Source organism: Scardinius erythrophthalmus (genome assembly GCF_964197995.2).
Source record: "Scardinius erythrophthalmus genome assembly, chromosome: 19".
NCBI classification, from domain to species: Eukaryota; Metazoa; Chordata; class Actinopteri; order Cypriniformes; family Leuciscidae; genus Scardinius; species Scardinius erythrophthalmus.
In genome coordinates this window covers 39,919,571-39,936,097 of record NC_138239.1, presented here as the reverse complement: position 1 = coordinate 39,936,097, position 16,527 = coordinate 39,919,571, and the positions used below count along the sequence as shown (strand labels likewise).

Sequence of the window (16,527 nt, the reverse complement as noted above, 5' to 3'; positions counted from 1 at the left end):
TGCCCTTACGAGACCCTCCATCACTCCACCTGCCCTTACGAGACCCTCCATCACTCCACCTGCCCTTACGAGACCCTCCATCACTCCACCTGCCCTTACGAGACCCTCCATCACTCCTCCTGCCCTTACGAGACACCCCCATCACTCCACCTGCCCTTACGAGACACCCCCATCACTCCACCTGCCCTTACGAGACCCTCCATCACTCCTCCTGCCCTTACGAGACCCTCCATCACTCCACCTGCCCTTACGAGACACCCCCATCACTCCACCTGCCCTTACGAGACCCTCCATCACTCCACCTGCCCTTACGAGACCCTCCATCACTCCTCCTGCCCTTACGAGACACTCCATCACTCCACCTGCCCTTACGAGACACCCCATCACTCCACCTGCCCTTACGAGACCCTCCATCACTCCACCAGTCCTTACGAGACCCTCCATCACTCCACCAGTCCTTACGAGACCCTCCATCACTCCACCTGCCCTTACGAGACCCACCATCACTCCACCTGCCCTAATGAGACCCACCATCACTCCACCTGCCCTTACGAGACCCTCCATCACTCCACCGGCCCTTACGAGACCCTCCATCACTCCACCTGCCCTTACGAGACACCCCATCACTCCACCTGCCCTTACGAGACCCTCCATCACTCCACCAGTCCTTACGAGACCCTCCATCACTCCACCTGCCCTTACGAGACCCACCATCACTCCACCTGCCCTAATGAGACCCACCATCACTCCACCTGCCCTTACGAGACCCTCCATCACTCCACCGGCCCTTACGAGACCCTCCATCACTCCACCTGCCCTAATGAGACCCACCATCACTCCATCCGCCCTTATGAGACCCTCCATCACTCCACCTGCCCTTACGAGACCCTCCATCACTCCACCTGCCCTTACGAGACCCTCCATCACTCCACCTGCCCTAATGAGACCCTCCATCACTCCACCTGCCCTAATGAGACCCACCATCACTCCATCCGCCCTTATGAGACCCTCCATCACTCCACCTGCCCTTACGAGACCCTCCATCACTCCACCTGCCCTTACGAGACCCTCCATCACTCCACCTGCCCTTACGAGACCCTCCATCACTCCATCCGCCCTTATGAGACCCTCCATCACTCCACCTGCCCTTACGAGACCCTTCATCACTCCACTTGTCCTTACGAGACCCCCCATCACTCCGCCAGTCCCTATGAGACCCCCCATCCATCCACCGGCCCTTACGAGACACCCCCATCACTCCACTTGTTCTTACAAGATCCCCCATCCATCCACCAGCCCTTACGAGTCCCTCCATCACTCCACCGGCCCTTACGAGACCCCCCATCACTCCAACGGCCATTACGAGACCTCCATTACTCCACATGCCCTTGCGAGACCCTCCATCACTTCACCTGCCCTTATGAGACCCTCCATCACTCCACCGGCCCTTACGAGACCCTCCATCACTCCACCTGCCCTTACGAGACCCTCCATTATTCCACCGGCCCTTACGAGACCCCCCATCACTCCAACGGCCATTACGAGACCTCCATTACTCCACATGCCCTTGCGAGACCCTCCATCACTTCACCTGCCCTTATGAGACCCTCCATCACTCCACCGCCCCTCACGAGACCCTCCATTTCTCCACCGGCCCTTACGAGACCCCCGATCATTTCACCCGCCCTTACGAGACCCTCCATCACTCCACCCGCCCTTACGAGACCCTCCATCACTCCACCAGTCCTTACAAGACCCTCCATCACTCCACGCGCCCTTACGAGTCCCTCCATCACTCCACCCGCCCTTATGAGATCCTCCATCACTCCACCCGCCCTTACGAGACCCTCCATCACTCCACCAGTCCTTACAAGACCCTCCATCACTCCACGCGCCCTTACGAGTCCCTCCATCACTCCACCCGCCCTTATGAGATCCTCCATCACTCCACCTGCCCTCATGAGACCCTCCATCACTTCACCTGTCCTTACGAGACCCTCCATCACTTCACCTGCCCTTATGAGACCCTCCATCACTCCACCTGCCCTAATGAGACCCACCATCACTCCATCCGCCCTTATGAGACCCTCCATCACTCCACCTGCCCCTTACGAGACCCTCCATCACTCCACCGGCCCTTACGAGACCCTCCATCACTCCACCTGCCCTTACGAGAACCTCCATCACTCCACCTGCCCTTACGAGACCCTCCATCACTCCACCTGCCCTAATGAGACCCACCATCACTCCATCCGTATTTATGAGACCCACCATCACTCCATTCGCCTTTATGAGACCCTCCATCACTCCACCTGCCCTTACGAGACCCTCCATCATTCCACCTGCCCTTACGAGACCCTCCATCACTCCACCTGCCCTTACGAGAACCTCCATCACTCCACCTGCCCTTACGAGACCATCACTCCACCTGCCCTAATGAGACCCTCCATCACTCCATCCGACCTTGAGACCCTCCATCACTCCACTTGCCCTTTCGAGAACCTCCATCACTCCACCTGCCCTAATGAGACTCTCCATCACTGCACCTGCCCTTAAGAGATCCTCCATCACTCCACCGGCCCTTATGAGACCCTCCATCAATCCATCTGCCCTTACGAGACCCCTTACGAGACCCTCCATCACTCCACCTGTCCTTATGAGACCCTCCATCACTTCACCTGTCGTTACAAGACCCTCCATCACTCCACCAGCCCTTACGAGTCCCCCATCACTCCACCAACCCTTACGAGACCCTCCATCACTCCACCTGCCCTTACGAGAACCTCCATCACTCCACCTGCCCTTACGAGACCCCTTACGAGACCCTCCATCACTCCACCTGCCCTTACGAGAACCTCCATCACTGCACCTGCCCTTACGAGACCCCTTACGAGACCCTCTATCACTCCACCTGCCCTTACGAGAACCTCCATCACTCCACCTGCCCTTACGAGAACCTCCATCACTGCACCTGCCCTTACGAGACCCCTTACGAGACCCTCTATCACTCCACCTGCCCTTACGAGACCCTCTATCACTCCACCTGCCCTTACGAGAACCTCCATCACTGCACCTGCCCTTACGAGACCCCTTACGAGACCCTCTATCACTCCACCTGCCCTTACGAGAACCTCCATCACTCCACCTGCCCTTACGAGACCCTCCATCACTCCACCTGCCCTTACGAGACCCTCCATCACTCCACCTGCCCTTACGAGACCCTCTATCACTCCACCTGCCCTTACGAGAACCTCCATCACTGCACCTGCCCTTACGAGACCCCTTACGAGACCCTCTATCACTCCACCTGCCCTTACGAGACCCTCCATCACTCCACCTGCCCTTACGAGAACCTCCATCACTGCACCTGCCCTTACGAGACCCCTTACGAGACCCTCTATCACTCCACCTGCCCTTACGAGACCCTCTATCACTCCACCTGCCCTTACGAGAACCTCCATCACTGCACCTGCCCTTACGAGACCCCTTACGAGACCCTCTATCACTCCACCTGCCCTTACGAGAACCTCCATCACTCCACCTGCCCTTACGAGACCCCTTACGAGACCCTCCATCACTCCACCTGCCCTTACGAGACCCTCTATCACTCCACCTGCCCTTACGAGAACCTCCATCACTGCACCTGCCCTTAAGAGACCCTCCATCACTTCACCTGTCGTTACGAGACCCTCCATCACTCCACCTGCCCTTACGAGACCCTCCGTCACTCCACCTGCCCTTACGAGACCCTCCATCACTCCATCTGCCCTTACGAGACCCCCCCATCACTCCAGCGGCCATTACGAGACCTCCATTACTCCACATGCTCTTGCAAGACCCTCCATCACTCCACCTGCTCTTATGAGACCCTCCATCACTCCAACGGCCCTAACGAGACCCCCCATCACTCCAGCGGCCATTACGAGACCTCCATTACTCCACATGCTCTTGCAAGACCCTCCATCACTCCACCTGCTCTTATGAGACCCTCCATCACTCCACCGGCCCGACCTCCATTACTCCACCGGCCCTTACAAGACCCCCTATCACTCCACCAGTCCCTATGAGACCCCCCATCCATCCACCGGCCCTTACGAGACACCCCCATCACTCCACCTGCCCTTGCAAGACCCTCCATCACTCCACCTGCCCTTATGGTAAATGGTAAATGGACTGCATTTATATAGCGCATTCACAGACCCAATGGCCACCAAAGCGCTTTACAATATTGCCTCACATTCACCCATTCACTCACTCATTCATACACCGACGGCGGTGTCAGCCATGCAAGGCGATCCAGCTCGTCGGGAGCAGCTGGGGTTAGGTGTCTTGCTCAAGGACACCTCGACACTTGGTCAGGTGGAACCGGGGATTGAACCACCAACCTTCCGGTTTGTAGACAATCTACATGAACCACTGAGCCACTGCCGCCCCTTATGAGACCCTCCATCACTCCACCGGCCCTTATGAGACCCTCCATCACTCCACCTGCTCTTACGAGACCCTCCATCACTCCACCTGCCCTTACGAGAACCTCCATCACTCCATATGCCCTTGCAAGACCCTCCATCACTCCACCTGCCCTTATGAGACCCTCCATCACTCCACCTGCCCTTACGAGAACCTCCATCACTCCATATGCCCTTGCAAGACCCTCCATCACTCCACCTGCCCTTATGAGACCCTCCATCACTCCACCGGCCCTTATGAGACCCTCCATCACTCCACCTGCTCTTACGAGACCCTCCATCACTCCACCGGCCCTTACGAGACCCTCCATCACTCCACCGGCCCTTATGAGACCCTCCATCACTCCACCGGCCCTTATGAGACCCTCCATCACTCCACCTGCTCTTACGAGACCCTCCATCACTCCACCTGCCCTTATGAGACCCTCCATCACTCCACCTGCCCTTACGAGAACCTCCATCACTCCATATGCCCTTGCAAGACCCTCCATCACTCCACCTGCCCTTATGAGACCCTCCATCACTCCACCGGCCCTTATGAGACCCTCCATCACTCCACCTGCTCTTACGAGACCCTCCATCACTCCACCTGCCCTAATGAGACCCACCATCACTCCACCGGCCCTTACGAGAACCTCCATCACTCCATATGCCCTTGCAAGACCCTCCATCACTCCACCTGCCCTTATGAGACCCTCCATCACTCCACCGGCCCTTATGAGACCCTCCATCACTCCACCTGCTCTTACGAGACCCTCCATCACTCCACCGGCCCTTACGAGACCCTCCATCACTCCACCGGCCCTTATGAGACCCTCCATCACTCCACCGGCCCTTATGAGACCCTCCATCACTCCACCTGCTCTTACGAGACCCTCCATCACTCCACCTGCCCTTATGAGACCCTCCATCACTCCACCTGCCCTTACGAGAACCTCCATCACTCCATATGCCCTTGCAAGACCCTCCATCACTCCACCTGCCCTTATGAGACCCTCCATCACTCCACCGGCCCTTATGAGACCCTCCATCACTCCACCTGCTCTTACGAGACCCTCCATCACTCCACCGGCCCTTACGAGACCCTCCATCACTCCACCGGCCCTTACGAGACCCTCCATCACTCCACCGGCCCTTACGAGACCTCCCATCACTCCACCGGACCTTACTCCATTACCTCCATTACTCCACATGCCCTTGCAAAACCCTCCATCACTCCACCTGCCCTTATGAGACCCTCCATCACTCCATCCGCCCTGACGACACACACACACAACTAAATTATTTTCAAGTCATTAAAGAAAAGAAATGCTGTCAGCTTGCTGATGAAACAGCTATAATAAGATATATCACTGGTTAAACAATTTATAGAGCAATAAATATTTTATGTAATTCTTATAATCAAGGAGCTTTGAATGTGCTTGATTTTGTTACTTCTAATTCAATTTTCATGTTGAACTGGATTAAACATTATACAGCATAAAGATAAGCTATGGTAAATAATTTTACCAATTATACCCAGGACATAAACAGTTAATTTGAAATAATACAATTGTTAAATATAACAATAAATCAATCTCAATATGACATTGGATTAAAAATGATATTTTAATGGTCTCACAATTGATAAATGATGAGGGCTATTTATTTACATAAACTACATTTTGGAAAACATTCTGTATTCCAGTATTTCCATTAGAATATAGTGTCATTTTCAATGCAATTAGTCAAGTCACCTTTATTTATATAGCGCTTTTTACAATAACTATTGTTTAAAAGTAGATTTACAGAGATAATAGGAAAATAATGCCAGCAAGTGTTCTGAGACTTTATCATCAGTGAATCTCATGAGCAATCAGCCATTAAAACACAGCTCTGTGAAGAAGGGATGAAGGAGGGACGAAGAAGAGATGAAGCCATGGCCTTATGGCTGTGCTTTTTTTCTCCTGGTCTTAAAGCAAAACTTTGATTAAAAAAAAGAGGTAGAACCAGGGAGATTACTACTTATTAGGGCTGAAATTAGAAATCTTGTTTTTGTGTTCATAAACATTTATGCTCCTAATTAATGACCAGACAGGTTGCAGTTTTTTGCCAAACTGGATAAAATGTTAATCCAACAGCAGGATGGGGATTTTATAATATTAGGAGGCAGGGGCATCGGACTGGGGGTAAAACCAGTAGTGATTACCAGGGCCCCAAGGGGAGAGAGGGCCCTTGAAAAGTCTGGAATATATTTTATTTTACCTGTATATTTTCATTTCCTAATTAAATTTCCTAATGAATGTCAGATGAAATGTAAAGTTAGGGAATTGGCTAAATAACTTGGTTGATTGACTGACTGGTCCCACCCAAATGGTTTAGTCCATGTGCACGCATTTTGTTTATGTTAGTTAACTTAGTTGAGCATCTAGTGGAAGAACCACGTCTTTCTCAAAGAAAGCCAAATCAGGCCACCTGTTGAAGAATATGGGGGCCTATCAGGACTGCCTATGCATAGGGCCCAAGATCTTGTGCTACGCCCCTGTTAGGAGGAGATTGGAACTTCACTTTAGATTTCACAAAAGACAGGAATGGAGAAGAACGTCACACACAGTCAGCTGCGGTTTTAGCCAATGTGATAAAAAAAACCTATCATATGTGTGAAGGGAACACAATCTATCAGCGCAACAATACACATGGGTGAAATTCAGTACTGGTAGGATTTCTGTGGCACGATTGGACAGGTTCTACACATCACACAGGGTTAAACATGCAGCTATCACTCCTACATCTTTTCTGATCACAAACTCATTATATTAGAGTGTTCATTGGTGAATAGAGCTCAGAAGAGTTACTACTGGCATTTTAACATTAAACTTCTGGATGATCAGTTCTTCTGTGAGAACTTTGGGAATCCTGTAAAACTGAAAAATGTTTATATGAAAGTATAATTCAGTGGTGGGAAATCAGCAAGTTTCATATAAAAGGGTTCTGTCAGCAATATGCAACCCATTCTTCTTTGGTTTTAAAAAAGACATTAGAGTTCCTTGAAGAGGACATCATTGACGTTGAGAAGACAATGACTGTTAATGATCCTGCAGATTTACAAGAACTGTGGACAGAAAAGAAAAATCAGCTTCATTCTAAATGAAAAAGTTAAAGGAGCCCTTGTAAAGAGCCGTCTTTTTAACAACAAGGGACATGGATGGTCCTACATCTTATTTTGTTTAATTTGGAGAGAAAAGCTGGACAAGATAAGCAGATGTACTGTTTAAAAGAAAACAATGGGAAGGAAACCTCTGATCCAGTCTCAATGTGTAGAGTCGCTGTGGATTTTTTTTGTGATTTATTTGCTGAAGCCTGAAAAAGTCCAAACTTTTGGACTGTTTTAGGGCAGACTACTTGAGGTTTAGCTAAACTGCACTACAGAAGGAATCCTTCCACGAGCTGTCGGCGGACTGTTTTAACACTATTACTAATTTCTATTACACTATTGTAAAACTCATTTAAAGAACTGGAGGCCTGTAGCAATTTTATGCTCAGAATACAAAATCTGTCTGGCCAACAGGTTAAATACAGTATTATATGAAATAATACACAAAGACCAGTCTTACTGTATAAAAGATCGATCCATCACAGATCATTTACATTTGGTACGGAACATGCTTGATTTTGCTTTTCAAAACAATATCAATATTGGGTTTCTGTCATTAGATCAGGAAAAAGCTTTTGACAGAGTTGACCACACTTTTCTTTTTAGTACTTTAAAGGCTTTCGGATTTGGGGATGTTTTTATCTCTAAGATTAAACTGCTATATACTGAGGCTACGTGTAGTATGGTCCTCCTGTGGAGATCCGCAGAGGTATCCGGCAAGCGTGTCCTCTCTCGGGTCAGCTATTGAGCCTCTCTATGTAGATTAAAAGGACTTGATTAAGAATGTTAGTACACTGGGTTTTAAAGAACCTACTAAACTCTCTGCATATGCAGATGACATTACACTGTTAATTAGTGGACAGAGTGAGGTCAATCTCTAAAAGGAGCTCTAGCATGTTACGGGAAGGCTTCTTCGGCTAAAGTTAACGGGTAAAAGTGAGGGTCTTTGGTCTTGGTCTGAATAGTCCACCACTCCCTGGTGGATAACAGTGGGGGAGAACAGGTCTTAAATATCTAGGGGTGTTTTAGGAGTAGACGGATATAAGAGACAAACCTGTGAGGGCTTAGTGGAGAAAGGTTGTGCTCGGGTGTCTCACTGGGAACGGTTCCTACAGCGGGACGGTCCTGGTCTGCAGAAATCTGCTGGCTTCATCTTCATGGCACAGGATGATAATTCTAGAGCCTCCAGAAGATCTAGTAAGGAAAATCCAGAAAGCCTGGTGTATTATATTGAGGACGGAGGACAGGGGCTGGTCCTTCAGAGACGACTCTACGGGGAGCACGAGCTTCTCATGGACATCGACGAGCTGGACAGCTTTCCGGTCAGTACTGAGAGCATGGACACTTTTAACAATATCTTGGGCAAACGGTGTGCTGGGCCTGTGGATGAGGAGGAACCTGTGCTCTTGAACCTGCACTGGCTTTAGACAGTCTTAATTCAGTCTCCCTCAGAAGAGCTTTATGGATGGCAAACATTACCAAAGTCGGACTTCTGATCTCTGAGGACGGGTGGATATGTGCTGAAGATTCGGCTCTAAAGCTGGACATTAGATCAGTTCGACTGGTGGAGAGTTTTTGCCCTCCCGTACGAAAAAGAAGTTTATTAGTATACTTATTTTAAACTAAAAATAAGAAAGTTTACTTTCAGTCTACATTTTATGTACTTCTCAGAAATATACTTAAAATTACACTTAAGTGTTCTTGACTTATACTGAGAGAAAAATCCAAGTATATTTGGTCTGTACTTGTACTCAATTATACTTTTAAGTGTATCTCGATCAAAAGATGAAGTATTCAAAGTATACTTGGCTTGTGGTTGTGTTAACTCTTTTGATCGAGTAGCCTATTAAATATACTTTTTTTACATCGTTTTTCATATACAGTCTTATGAAACTTACATTGTTTGAAAATATTGATTAGAATATTGATATAAAACAGATATGTTTCTAATTCTGCGTATCTGAATTTTTGGGTAGGCTAGTCCACTGGTAGTGTATAGAAATTTACTCTTATTCTACTTTACTCTTTCCCCACCACTGACTGAATTTTCCAGCGATCCATGTTTTCACTGTTATACGGTAGGGGGCGCTATGACACATCTTCTAGTGCAGAATCTCCGGATCAAAACACAGGAGAAGAAGAAGCTGAAACAAGTCTTTGCCAAATGTTGACCTTAATATACAGCAGGAATTGAAAGATAATTTGGTACAACTTCCAACATGGTATATAGTCCAGAATTATTTTAAGGAACATTATCCAGAATCAGTGGTTTTATTTACAGATGGATCCAAAGATCCTGAAACAGGGTTTGCAGTATATATTCCAATGAGAGATTGTTTTATTAAGAAAAGAGTAACCAATCATTTGTCAGTATATGCAACAGACCTGTTGGCAGTATTACTGGCCCTGCGGTGGATAGAGGAGAAGAAAATAAGAAATACTGTCAGTGCATCAGATCGTTACTCAGCACTAGAAAGTATACGATCTGGCAGGTCATTAGTTAGGATGGATATTATCAATGAGATATTCTGTAAGATGTATTATATGAAAGTTATGGGTATTTCTACACATTTCATTTGGGTTCCTGCTCATGTTGGTGTGGAAGGAAATGAGAAGGTGGATATTCTGGCTAAACAAACTCTAAGAATAAAGCAAGTAGATTTTCAAGTCCCATTAAGTAACTAAAGTAATTAAGAACATATGCACAATCAGTATGGCAGGTATATTGGGATGATAATGAAACAGGTAGACATTTATACAATATACAAAAACAAGTTGGTGCTGGGAGGAGGGAGAGCAGGAATCAAAGAGAAGGAAGTATCATAACTCGGATGAGAATAGGTCATACTGGACTTAACAGTACACTATATAACATCGGAAAACACCCAACTGGGGAATGCATACAAGAAACAGGTGAGCATGTATTAATCCATTGTAGGAAATATAATAATGAGAGATGTCACCTTATTCAATCATTGAAGAAAGTAAAACATCATGACCTTACTTTATCAGGTCTATTAAGGGAAACAGATAGTAAGTTGTATGATGAAATTATTACATTTGTGAAAGAAAGTAAATTATATAATAGAATTTAGCGGTTTTTGTTTTGTTTTTTGTTTATTTATTCTGTTTTATTTTCCAGTTTGTTTATTTGTTTTGCTTGGTTTTTATGTTTATTTATATTTTGTATAAAAGCAAATAACTTGATCCATATTCCATTCCAGTTGGTGGCGGTAATGCACCAATAAGATAGGTTGCCAACCGCCAATAAACATAGACAGTATAAGAAGTGGACAGAGCCATCTCATTGGAACTCAATTGAGACAAGTGAAGCCCATTTTTAGCGATTTTTTAGGACTTCCGTTCCTGACGCGCAGACTCAAACCGACTCAAACTGAGCTTGATGACGTAGATGTGACGTGAGCAACCGTCTGTCTTCTAGTGGCTGTGGCAAGAGAAATCTGAATCATTCCCTTCTGAATCTCCCAGAGACGGAGAGTGTGAGTAGGAGCTGTCCATGAGCTAGCAGCAGGAGAAACTTTTGCTAAGTATTCTGATTAATTATTTTGTAATTTTGCCTACACGTCCCCCCGATTGCCCGCGAGCTTCTCCTCCTGTCCATACGGTAATCTCTCTACTGTGCGACAGAGAGTCGCGTGGTTATGACGCAATCGTTAGCCTACTTTTACAAAAACTGCTTCTACGGGGCCATAACATAAGATACAAGGTAATGGAGCCTTTTATACATTGTCGTGTTTCTTTAGAAATAAATAATGGACAAATGGAGTCTTCAAACGCCTCAGATGTAAAGTTATTCACTGTCAAAGTGACGCCAAAATGAATGGGAGTCAATGGGATGCTAACAGCAGGTGATGGTCTGCTACAAGATGGTGACACACGGCCGGCTTCAACTTCCGGTCGACTTCCTTCCCGCTTGCCAATAAACACCAAAGAAGAAGAAGAAGAAGCTGAAACAAGTGATAGAGGATTGCTCACGCAAATGTAAAATAACGTGATCATCAAACATTAAACAGCGTGTAAATCAAAACTGCTTAATATTACCAAATGAAATGAAGTGTAACCCATGAAGAGAAAACGACTGAAGCTGTGGGGGTGTTGGACTCGATCTACTCCATCTGTGTTTGATCATCGTTCTGAATCTGATCTAATCTTCGACAAAAATGTGATTTTCTCAACTTTTTTGTTTAAAATGTTGCCTTTCTTTATGAAACTTACCAACATTCAAGTGTTGATAAAAAAGGATGCATTAAAGCTGCATTATGCGGCTTTGCCGCTTTCTTCGCTGTTTTCTCGCTTTTTGTTTGCAGGTTTCTCTATAGAGCGCCCCCTACAGCTTCGGAATTGATATTTGACAACACTGTCGTCAAAACTCGTTGGCTCGTCCCATCTTCTCCCGCTGGTCATGTGCATTTGTTTTCAAAGAAGCCGGCGAACGCACGGAGCCATGTCCACTGAGGTGTGTATGATACACAGAAGGCTAGCATATAAATGTTTAGATAGTATATGTGTGCAGTGCCGTAAAGCAGTTTGTTACATCGCGAGACCTGATATCACGCGACACTTCCTGATTCCCGCCGGCCCAAAGTTGCAAGGGTGGTTTTCCGTCTTACAGGCGCTCGAGGGGTGCGAGACGACCACCATTCAACCCGAAAACAGTCATATAACCATTCCAATGACTCCAAAGCTGTTCGGTTAAGATAAAAAAGTTACTTAGTTCACCTTTAAGCTAATAAAATGTTTTTTAAATTAAAGTACAGTTAAAGGTATTTTTCAAGTAAAAAAAAAAAATCTACATTTGACATAGTAGTATACTGCAAGTGCAAAAACAATATATAAATAGTAAACTATAAGTATAATGTTATGTTTACTTAAAGAAAACTTACAAGTATACTTGCAGTATAAACTACTGATCTAGTAGTTTACTGAGTACACTTCAGTGTGTACTTTCATAAACTAAAAAATGTACTACTTGTATTAAAATAGTAAACTACTTATAAGTTCACTTGTAGTACAGATGCATTACAAATGAGAAACCTAGTTGTGTACTTACACTTACAGTACACTTAAACGTGTACTTTTATATACTAAAAGTGGGCCAATTTAGTCCCAAGCAGTATTGAAATAGTACACCTACAAGTTTACTACAAGTACACATTGACATTAGTAGACTTACTACATAAAGTATACTTAAATATATACTTGGACATTACTTAAGTATACTTCATAAAATGAACTTGAAGTATACTTCTTCTTTGTAAGGGCAGGACTATAGGCTGGCTTTAGTCGTCTGGTGGGAGGATAAAGCGTTGTCAAAATGATTCCAGTTCGCATGGATACGCGGAGGCGATAAAAATTCTGTATTATGAGTTTTTAAGGCCAGACAAGTAGTTTGTAAAGACGGATTACACGCCTGTGCACATATATATTCAAACACGCATATCTATAGACTAAACACGTGATACGCATGTGCGCCGTCAGCATTTCACAGATTCACGTTTTTGATTCACCGCCTGATCCTGTTTCAAGGTGTGCGTTCTCGAGCCCCAAACACTGCCGTGTGAATGAACGGCCAGAACACATTAAAGTTTCTGTTTCCTGTGAGAACGGTGTGTGTTAGCGGCCCCTAAGCTAATAACTAATGATCTTTACAACGCAAGTGAATCAATCAAAACTAACTTTATCTGGACAATAACTTTATTCTAGATCTGCTGTAAAGCCTAAACAATCTCTGTTACTGTAATCTCCTGTTATCACTGTAAAGCTGCTGTGAAACACTGTATATTGTTAAAGCGCTGTATAAATGAAGGAGACTCGACTTGAGGAGGAAACCTCTGCTTTCCCAGAACCGGCTTCTTCAGCAGACACTGGGATATGGCAGGAGACGGAGGGAGGCCTGCTTTCTTTTAAGACCCCCAGTGGGACCCTTTCAGCAACACTGGGAAAACAGCTTCTCATGTACGGTGTGTGAGAGTCACATCTGCACTCGCTTCCCCAGGGCTGCTGTGGAGAACAGGTCTGAGACCTGCCGTGAGGAGAACGGCACACCTCGACCCACAGCTGCCGGACACACGGGCTCATTTGATTAACTGTTTTAGGCTAAAGCCATTGTTCAGCAAGTAAGAGGAGGTGTCAGACCCTGGGGGAAGTTTGTATGCCTGTGTTTTTTATTTATGGGCCTGAATACAGCAGGAAAAAGCTAAAATGGCAATTTGTCACGAAAGGAAAACTGAAAGATGGGTTTGCAGTGTTACAGGGGTTAATAAAATCCCTACCAATATAGAGTTTAGCTGTTATAAGTTGGTTTATGACTTGGATGTTTTCAGATGTAAATGTCGCATAAAGAAATGTATTTGGAATGTTGACCCTGATGGCTGTCTTCAGATTTATGCATGAAAGGAGTTTTTATGATTGTAAAGAAAAGGAAAGAAAAACAGTGAAAAAATAAAGCAAAAGGCCCTTGACGGCGTGATGTACCGCGGATGTAGAGCAGCTGAGGGGCGTTGTTAGGCTCGACGCGGAGTAAAACCCCTCAGCTGCTCTACATCCGCGGTAAATCACGCCGTTAAGGGGCTTTTGCTTTTATAAAACAGTTACTATATCAAATATTAATTTTAATATTTATTTTATTCATAAAATAAACACCAGCAACAAAAAATATGTTATAACACATTTATTCCTCCGCCGAGCAATGTAGTTCCAAAGACGTTGGCAACCATCACATATAGCAACATAGCATTACATACGGCAGTTGCGCAGTAACACTAGTGTAATGCGGTCACAGGTGTGTGTGTGTGTGTGCGTGTGTGTGTGTGTGTGTGTGGAGTCATTTACAACGGCTTCGAACTCGGCTCAACCAATCAGAATCAAGGACCGGAACGATCCGTTTTATTACCTTTATTTATTTTAGAAAGGAGTGTTGACGTTTCTAAGATGCTTTTTCACGTCTTGAGACTTTTTTATTTTTATTTTTTATCCATTGCGCTCCTTTCAGCTGCTTTTTTTCTTTTCTTTTTTTTTACTAAAAATTCTATATCTTTAATGTTTTTGTAAATAAAGTGATCTTAAAGTAAAAAAAAGTCTCTCCCTCTCTCCTCTCTCCCCCCGGGATTGTCCCGGTCTCGGTTGGCAGGGTGACAGTCCTCGAGTGTGTAAGCTCGTGCTATTGTCCCCGGGCCAGAAGCTGCCATGGAGACACACTAATATGACACAGGGAAATGTTTGCTGATGGCCATTCTATGGGCTTTGTCCCACTCTTTCTCTTTCATGACGACTCGATTTAAGTCTCCGAATGTTTGACTACAAACGCGAGAGTGCTCTCCGGCTCCTCCGCCTTTGTCCCGCGGGTTTGAATGAGTAATTCAGCTTTTGTGTGTCTGGATTGAGGGGGCAAACAGAGAGACAAGATTCCTGAGCGCTCGAGCCGCTTCCCATGGTTATGCGGGATCAGACTGGGATCGGGATGGGGAACAGGAGCGTGGCGCTTCACCGGCCCTTTACAAACGCATTGTGCCCGAGGGGAACCGGTGACCGTTTCTACGGAGAAACATCGCGTCTGCGGGCTATTTTCCTGAGGGATTTCCATGACAACTATTTGAGGAGGTAAAGAATCCGACACCGGGCTCTCGAGCTCATTGTGAGGAGAGTGCGGGCTCTGATTGGCTCAGGGACCAGTGATACACCGAGTCTATAGGCATTGAGCTTCAGTGAGTGTTATTAGAGAGCGTCCCTTCACGAGCTTCTGTGCGCATTACCCGGGAACGGGAGAGCAGATGCGCGGGCCTGAGCGCGGAGTTTTGAACGCTCCGGGTAAACGCGTGCGATGGCCAACGCTGACAGCGAGGTGAAGACGCTCCTGAACTTCGTGAATCTGGCGTCGAGCGACATCAAGGCGGCGCTGGACAGATCCGCGCCCTGCAGACGCTCCGTGGACCACCGCAAATACCTGCAGAAACAGCTCAAGCGCTTCACGCACAGGCCCGCAGACCCACGCGCGCGCGTCCGGCCGAACGCGCCGGACCCGAGCCCGAACCCCGCGGGTCACGTGCCCATGCGCTCGCGCCAGCTCCCGGCGTCCTTCTGGCAGGAACCGCGCACCCCGGGCACCCGCGCGCGTCTCCAGCACCTCCTGAGGAACAGCGCGAGCGGCCCCGCGAGCGTCAGATCTCACGCAGAGAAAAGGAAGATGATTCGCGATAATAATAATAATCACCCGCACGCGGAGCCGCCGAGGAGGAGCGCGCCGTGCGCGTGCGTGTGCGCGTGCTGCCCCCTTCAGTGTCACGCGCTGCACGCGGACGCGCCTCTCAGGAACCGAACAGCGGAGGCGCGCGGCTTCATCGATGGACTCCACGGTAACGCACATGTGGTGATCAAGCCGATTCCCACGAAGCCCGCGATGTCCTCCTCCATCTTCAGTGTGTTTGGCTTCATCTAGTGCTAGAGGACCACAGCACCACTACAGCACCACTACTGGACTACTACTGGACTACTAACCTTCTTCAGCTCTTCTGTTTTAACCCAGCCCGTGACATGTGCTGCACATGCACGAGCAATGCTTATGATCACGCGCCTTTTAGCACTTAAAGTACAGATGTAGCAGGAACAACACACACGTGCGGGGATTATTCTATTGGCTTTTGTAAAGTTGGAATGCGAGGACATCCAGATATGATCACAGCATTGCACTAGTTTACACGCGTCATCAGGAGACTTTCTGTAGAATGAGTTTTCATTTAACAATCGTTCTCTGCTCCAGATTCACTTCCCAGAAACTGCATGATTTCACTGTGGTGTAGAGATAGATCAGTATTTATTATGATCTTTTAGTTGAGATGTTGTTGTGTCACACTAATTAAGCCTGGTGGTCATAATCCAGGTCTTGTGCTGAATTAGCTTATTAAAACT

General features: G+C 46.9%; 2 protein-coding genes across 2 annotated transcripts in view; one reads left to right on the top strand and one right to left on the bottom strand.

Annotated features, from left to right (window-relative positions):
* Positions 1–16,527, bottom strand: part of fam98b (family with sequence similarity 98 member B) — a 549,041-nt gene that overhangs the window by 43,777 nt on the left and 488,737 nt on the right. The window lies entirely within an intron of this gene.
* Positions 14,302–16,467, top strand: LOC308679572 (protein FAM181A-like). Its single transcript, XM_081347063.1, has one exon. The coding sequence runs from the start codon at positions 15,443–15,445 to the stop codon at positions 16,055–16,057; it is 615 nt and encodes a 204-aa protein (XP_081203189.1). The 5' UTR covers positions 14,302–15,442; the 3' UTR covers positions 16,058–16,467.

Bases quoted from the DNA above. Each gene is read 5' to 3' on its own strand.
- LOC308679572 (XM_081347063.1), top strand. From the start codon at position 15,443: ATGGCCAACGCTGACAGCGAGGTGAAGACGCTCCTGAACTTCGTGAAT.